The sequence below is a fragment of the Sinocyclocheilus rhinocerous genome, unplaced genomic scaffold, assembly GCF_001515625.1.
Source record: "Sinocyclocheilus rhinocerous isolate Xijiao unplaced genomic scaffold, SAMN03320098_v1.1 scaffold220, whole genome shotgun sequence".
In the NCBI taxonomy this organism is placed as follows: Eukaryota; Metazoa; Chordata; class Actinopteri; order Cypriniformes; family Cyprinidae; genus Sinocyclocheilus; species Sinocyclocheilus rhinocerous.
The window spans coordinates 1,186,248-1,194,293 of NW_015666573.1; the positions used below are offsets into that span (position 1 = coordinate 1,186,248).

General features: G+C 38.8%; 1 protein-coding gene across 1 annotated transcript; it reads right to left on the reverse strand.

The window, feature by feature from the left end:
• Positions 1-3,124: 3,124 nt before the first annotated feature.
• On the reverse strand, positions 3,125-7,475 carry LOC107732846 (inositol 1,4,5-trisphosphate receptor-interacting protein-like 2). Its single transcript, XM_016544266.1, has 2 exons — positions 7,472-7,475; positions 3,125-5,856 (listed from the first exon to the last, which is right to left on the reverse strand). Exons 1-2 carry the CDS (start codon positions 7,473-7,475, stop codon positions 4,646-4,648), a joined length of 1,215 nt encoding a protein of 404 aa, XP_016399752.1. The 3' UTR covers positions 3,125-4,645.
• Positions 7,476-8,046: the final 571 nt, after the last annotated feature.

An 8,046-nucleotide genomic window follows, 5' to 3' on the forward strand; every position in this document is an offset into this window, starting at 1 on the left:
ATTGTTACAACAGCATTTACAGTAAAGCATGGAGGTGGTAATATCCTGTTATGCGGGTGTTTCTCTACAGCAGGGACTGGAGGACTTGTCAGGATAGAAGGAAAAGTGGATAGGGGCAAAATACCATCAAATTCTTGAGGAAAATCTGCTGCCCTCTGCCAGAAAGTTGTCAATGGGGAGAAGGTTTACCTTCCAACATGACAATGACCCAAAGCACACATCAAAACTGAGCACACAGAGGTTGAAGGAGAAAAAGCTGAATGTCCTTGCCTTGTCAAGTCAAGTCAAGTCACCTTTATTTATATAGCGCTTTTAACAATACAGATTGTGTCAAAGCAACTGAACAGCATTAATTAGGAAAATAGTGTGTCAATAATGCAAAAATGACAATAGTAAACACTAATTTTTCAGTTAAAGGTGATCCTTTTTCCAATGCAGTGATTCTGTTTTTTTATTTTTATTTAAAAAAAAAAAAAAAACCTTTTGGTGTTATATCTTTCACTTGAAAGTTATAAGTTGCAGTAAATAAATACAGTAGCTGGATAAAACAAAAACTGTCTTCATTTCAGGCTGCAAAGCAACAAAATGTGATTGTTTTAAAGGGGAGTGATTCTTTTCTATACCCACTGTATGACAGGATGGGCATTTGTGGTGCAACATTGTAATCTGAGTGGGTAGATCACAAGGAACTTTAAAGTAAGTTTCCTTGGAAACGGCAGTGGCACATGACCTGTTGCTAAAAGGCCTCGCTCACCAAACTCGGCATGTATGGAGCATGTCAGGTTTTGGGGTCTAAAATTTCACAGAGAGTGTTTGACTGAACTACAGCACCTGAAAAACATACACTACAGTTAAAAAGTTTTAGTCAATAAGATTGATTTTATTTTATCTTTTTGAAATTATTTATCAAATTTATTTTTGAGTTTTATACAGTAAGGAAACATTAAATTGATCAAAAGATTTATTTTTCAAATAAATGCTATTTTGAGCTTTTGAGCGTTCTATTCATCAAAGAATCTTGAATAAAATAAAAATAGAATTATGGTTTTCACCAAAAAAATAAAGAAGGACAACTGCTTTCAACATTGATAAAACATTTTTTTTTCAGTAATGTTGAGCAGAAAATCAGCATTTTAAAATGATTTCTAAAGGATCATGTGACACTGAAGACTGGTTTATTGACTGCTGAAAATTCAGCTTACATTTTAAAAATATATACAATTCTTTGAAATTGTACTAATATTTCCCAACATTGCTGGTTTTACTCATTTATGATCAAATAAATGCAGCCTTTGTGAGCATAAGAGACTTAAAAAAAAATCATACATTTTGTACAAAAATAAATGTGCATAAATTAGTAAACAAATTGGTAATAAATTAGTAAACAAATTAGTAATAAATTAGTGCTGTACAAACTAACTAGTGAGGAAGCCAAAAAGTGACATGGGCAAGGAAAAAACTAAGATGTTTAAATAGAAGAACATTGGGAGTAAATAATACTTGGGAAGTTTTAGGTCGGCACATGGAATAGAATAGAACAGAAAATAACAGAATTGAGAAATCACAACATTCGAAATAAATAAGACTTAAGAAACCATTAAGGATTTTAAGAGAGATTTCAAGTGTAACCCATTGTTTCAATACAAATGCATGGATGAGGGAAAACATTCATATTTTTATGATAGAAGGATGATATGATAAACAGTTGAATGCAGACAGAAAAATACTGAGAGGGAGAGAGATTGTGTGATTTCAGGTGCTTCATTTGTTTCTGTTCTCGAGAACCTGTGGATGCCTGATAAAAAAAATTAAACATAGACTTGCAGTGACCTCTGCTGTCATATCAGGCATCTTTCTGCTATGTTTTAAAGACATAGTTCACCCAAAATGACAATTCTGTCATTTTCTCACAGTGTCTTTTGACCCATATGATTTCCACAAAAGGGTTACAGTATTTATAGTAGAATGTCCAAGCTGCTCTTTTCTGTACAATTAAAATGGATGGTGGCCCCAGCTGGCAGGCAAAATTTAAAGTAAATAGCTTATTCATGACTTAATTTTCAGTCTGTTCCACACACAAAACTATCATTTGATTTCAGAAAGCTTGGAATATATGATCATTTATGATGCTTTTTTTGGAGCTCGACAGATGCAAACATATTGTTGTTGACTAATTGCTAAAGTAAGTCATTTGAGCGTTCAGGGTGAACATGAAGCATATTATGTAAATGATTGCAGGAATGTTGGGTGAACTATTCCTTTAAATTTAGGTGCCATATATCCACTTTAAGTTCCAAATGACTGGGTTCATAGAGAATGTTTGAGTAAATCTATATGGCCCACCTACACCCAAGACATCTGTCACATTTGAAATGATTATTAGAGGGAGCTAGACACTATAAAGATACAGAGCATTTTACCTTGCATACTGTGAGATTGTTAAAACAAGCAGAATTGACTTTGTTTTCAATTAAACTCTTTTTATCCTAAATTATTTGTCCCCCAAACACATACTGACCTCTTGTGGCACCCACATTCCAATGCAATAATATGTCCATGACTACAGCTGTGGTCATCTTTGCCAACAAATCAAATCCTGCAAGCAAGTGCATAAATTAAATGATAATTAGAAAGGATGAGATGATATCCTTATGTTAGAGAGCACCAGCTTTATGCCACACTACAATTTACACTGAGCCACATTGCTCTAAATATAACACTCAATTGAGAATAAACACTGAAAAACAAGACTCCACAGAAGATAATTACGGTGACTGTGCCTGAGTGAAAATAAATTCGTTTGGAGTTTATTATGAAAAATAAAATATTAAAATTAAAAAGAGCAAGCTGTACTGTGCAGTCTATACAAATGTATAGACTGCATTCAAAAAAATTATATATATATATTTATTTATTTATTTTTTTACCTGAAGCATGTATATTTCTTTTAATTGAAGACAATCGCACCAGCTGTTTATAGAAAAAAATATGGCAAATAAAATAATAAATTGCTGATATGGCATGCAGTCTTTCCGTTCTGTTTCCATATTCTATTTTCTCTACCACTGTCAAAAATTGTTTTAGGTGTTACAAACAGCAAATATTCAACAAAACTGTGTGCAGTCCAAAATATAGATATTTATTTCAATTCATGTATTAAAGTACATGCATAAATTATGTCTACCACACACACACACACACACACACACACACAGACACAGACACAGATTGTTTTTCTCTAATATGTACATCAAGTACAATGTGCTTTACAATTAACTTACATTCACATACAGTACCAAATATACATTAAATGACATATACATTAATATAAATATACATTCAACATTAGTTACTCTGTATTTTATATGACTTGTTTTGGACTACATTTAAGGATTGTTTTCAGAGCGTGTCCTGTTTCATTTCCTTATTTCATTTTCTGTTCTGCTTTCAGACAACAGACAAAAATAAGCCTCAAAGACTTTTGCTTAGGTACCACAAACATTTCCCTGTGAAGTTGATGAAACTAAGATATGTCTGACATACATGACCATGAACACTTTGTTCAAGAACAGGTTGATGGATGAGGTATGAACAGGAAAGAGACTAACAAACTAAGCCTGTGGCACTTAGTACCTGCAAGAGATCAATATAGATCTCTGCTTCCTTTGTGAAAGTAAATGCAATCAGCCATTAAAACTAAAGCTACAGCATGAATAAGTGACCCTGGGCTGAGGTAGCATGTCTCCATGGTGACAACCGGTAGAGGCATGTCTCTGAGGGAGAAGATCATGTGCACGCATGTTGGGGTCCCTGTAGACAAGTAAGATGAAGTGAAGCAAAGGGCATGCCATCAGTACCTTATCCTTAAGAGGACCAATTTAGGTAATGAACTGAGGTGATCTAAAGCACCAATTATGGAACTCTTAAGCAATCAATTAAACAATACTGAAATTGCTACAGTTATGAAACAATATTGCTCATTTATTCATTCAAAATAAAGGATATATTTGGGTCTGTCAGGTGTTTTGCAATGATCAGGCTATACATTTTACATTGTTTGATCAAAATGTCACAGCAGAAGATATTTTTACAGTGGTCACACTGGATGTTCATCTGTTTAGGCTGGCATTACTAATACTTTGTGGGTGTGGAAAAACTTTGGTGTTTATGCTGTTTTGACTACTCACTACCCCATAACCGAGACATCATGGTCACCCTGAGTCAACACAAGTCTAGCAGCTCAGACGCATGAGTGATCTCCAAACTAACACCTGGAGTGAACTAAATATATAAAACGGTTACTGTTCTTTTAAACAGCAAGTTTTAACATATCAGAATTTTTCTCTAGAAATACTAAATAAATTTGCATGAGAAGAAAATAAACACAAACTGAAATTCGAATGACCTTGCTTTTCAAAGAACGTCCTACAATTACAGTACAATACTGATACATTGTACAGAACGAAGACTGATTTGATAAAAGTATTGCTGTACCTACTGAATGCTACTATTTACATTCTTGTCTTTGACTGCTACCTTTGGGGAAAAAAAAACCAATTTAATCGGACATAAATTTTCCGAAAACATAAACAACATCTGTAACCAACATCTGTTTGTGTTCAGCAATACCAGCTATAGTTGACCTTTACTCTGCATCAATATATTTGCAGCGAACACCTCTGCCAAGACTGGTCCTCTGTGGTCGCCCGAGGCGAATTAGGCGAGGGAGGTGGTTCCAGGAGTAGGCCAGTCGGGCGGAGACCATATCGAGGGTGACGTCACTGAATTCTGCCCACAGGTTGGAGGGTACCGTCTCCTTTACGAGTTTGGGAAGAACGATAGAGTCTGGCAGAAACCCACTAACGCCTCCGAGGAGTATATGGCAGAGAGCCCGAGACTGTAAGCTCTCCCTTAGACTACGAAGAAGATCATCCAGCCGGTCCACAAGGTTGCACTCATCCCAGGTTTCAGGGGGTGTACTGAGCAGTAGACGAAGCCAAGCTGTCTTCAAAGCATAGGATGAAAGCACTCCTCCCCACTCAGCTCCAGACTGCTGGTCCAGAGTCTCCCCACTGAGGTTACGTACCTCTTTAAGGAGCTGAAGGCACTTCAGATGACACGAGTTGGGGGGTAGTCTACCTTTTAGCCACGCCAGCAGTCTCTGCTCCTGTCTGGGAAAGTACACCGTCCAAAGGTCTTCTCCTTGCTGACCCTGCTGGGATGCTACCAAGAAGGCGCCATCACCAAGAGGAAAGGCAGGGATCAGGCGAATGCCCATGGAGATGTGGCAGCAGACGTAATCGGAGCGGGGGGTCAGACGGAGGAGCACCTGCTGCTCCTCACTGAGAGACAGGCTAAGGGAACAGCGCTGCTCAAACGGGTAACGGATGGCAGCGAGGCGGCGCTGGGTAGCTGTGTAAAACCAGCGCTGGACGGAATCTGGGCTCATCCTATAGATTCTTTGAGCATTGTGCAAGTGCATGAACGTGTCCATGAAGGCCTTGTGACGGCGTGTCCATTCCGCTTTGCGAGGTGTGTTTAGCGTGCAAAGCGGTGGCCCTCCAGGTTTGTCAGTGCAAACACCGGCCTCCATTTTTAGCCCACGAGGTGCCCTCAGAGGCACGATGATGTCAAAGCAGTCAGGTGAGCCCACCTTGTGCTCCTCATAGGAGCTGCCGATCTGGATGAAGTCACCCCGGAAGGCCAGAGAAGACTCCGGCGGGACATCGGTGCGACCCACCCTGACAAGTTCACTCACCAGCTTGGCAACATGGGCTTTGCTGTGGCCCAGCACATGTGGAGAAAGACGCACATGCCTCTCGTAGTGATCGTCCAGCAGTTCTCTCTTGGAGACTCCTCGAGGGCAAGAGGAGTCCTCTCAGCCAGGATGTTTGAAAATCCCCGCTTTTGTCGCAAGTGAGCACTGTGTGAAACAGGAGAGCGGGCTCTCAGTGTGTGAGCTCAGAGGAAATGCCAAACTCTTGAGAGAGGAATTTCTGTTTAAAAAAAAGAGGCGTTCAAAACTCAGAGCCTGACGACACTCCTCCTCCCTTTTCTCTTAAAGAAACAGACCTCAAAATGGGAAGTGCCTACTGACAGATTGGGCCCTTGACTTAGAGATTTACACAACATGACTAGCTCTAAATACATGCATGGATTGAAAAACCACCCACATGATAAACATTTAAAATGTTAATAATAAAGGGTGCAATATTTAAAGGACAGTTCATCCAAAAACTCAAATCTGTATGAGTTTTTTTTTTCCTGTGGAACACAAAAGGGAATTATTTTTCAATAATACCATCACAAAACTCCTTTAGCAAATTGCTAGGAATAAGTTCGTAGGGGTGTGGCCCCTATAAACTACACAGAAGGTCATTAAGAATGTTTACAGAAACACTGTATACACACACACAAAGTATTTCACACAGCTCTCAGTGAAGTGAGTGTCACAGTAAGAAATCAGTATCTTTGTTGATCCGTTACTGACCCCAAACCTCAGCGTGAGACCACCCCCGGTCACCCCGGACCCTGTGATACTGAACAAGAAACCACTGTCATCTCTCTTATTCAGTCCACAAAATTATTTTATGCTGCCGAATGGACATAAGCCTTTTAATATTATCTTGCTTTATGGACATAAGGTTTTAGAATGGCTTATTCAAAGCTTAGTCAAATACAGCCGAGTGCCCTAATCAGACTATCCCATATGCATAAAGTCCTGTGTTCAGAATTTGAATTTAAGCAAATAAAGTCAGTCAGCACTTCATATCAGACAATTATCAAGTAAGGCACTCAGAGATGCATAACATAGCAGCACCTGGCTAAGTCACACAAACCTGTATGACCTGTCAGAGGATAAACACAGAGACAGGAACTGTTTAGATAACAAAATAAATAGCCTGTTGGGGCTAAGCAGATGACTGAGGAAGGAAGTGATGTTCATGATAGGGAACTTAAAATGGCAACAGACAGGAGGCAATTACTGCTGCTTTTCCGCCATGTACCTTCTTATCAAACTCCTTGTGCTATTTTGATCAGTGTGGCCCTCTCTAAAAATATCAAGCTGTCTAAAGGGTATCAGCAACTACAAAACAACAGATAAATGCACTGATGATTTGCATTTACCATCGAGTTGAATGCAGCTCTCTGCCTGTAAAAAGAATGTCTTGTGGTTAGCATCTGTGTCCTGAGGGAAACAAGCTCTGAGAAACAGTCTCACAATTACATGATTCATAAGACTAAGTCTGTGCATAAGCTTTTGAGCACAACACAAACACTGTCAAAACTTGTTTGTAGCAAGCTATGCTAAGTGCCAAATGCTAATAAGAGAGAAACAGCTGATTTTTTAAGACATTTACGACTCTTGATATATTTAATACTGGTAAATATTTAACAATCAAATATCCAGAGATAAATTTGTGTTATGTACTGTACTCAAATATCCAGAGATATTTTGTGTGTATCTTACCCATTTAAGTCTATGTAAAAAAGCTTTAGCTCTTAGAAACGGTGTGCTATTAAGACTTGAAGACATGTGATCTGTTCACAATGAGCAGCTTATGCAGTGTTTCCAGATGGGTCAGCTTCCTCTGACACATCATGTGAACAAAAGTTTGTTTGGCAGCTTCTGCATCACATTAAGCAATGCAAATATACAGAGGGATATGTTTAGAAATAAAAACCTTCAAAAGTAGGAGAGAAAGGAAGTAAGGGCAAGAGGCAGCCTGTGGCTAGTGGGCAGTTGAAAACCTCACAAACTTTGAGTCTGTTAAGGGTTACATGTGGTCACAGTTGATGGTACACTTAAAGCTGAGGAACACTTGTAGTTACACTGTGATTGCATCAGCCTCCTTCTCTCTGAATGCGAGCATACAGTAGCTCTGCCCCCTAACAGAACCTGCCAAACTAAACAGGCCTCTCAAGAACTTTTATCCAGCTCAGTCAGCATAAAAGACTCTAGACAAAGTGGAGGAAGGGCCCTGAAGCATAATTTGTGCAATTCTCATAGCCTGCTCTCTTCCTGTCAAACCAAATTCACCCATT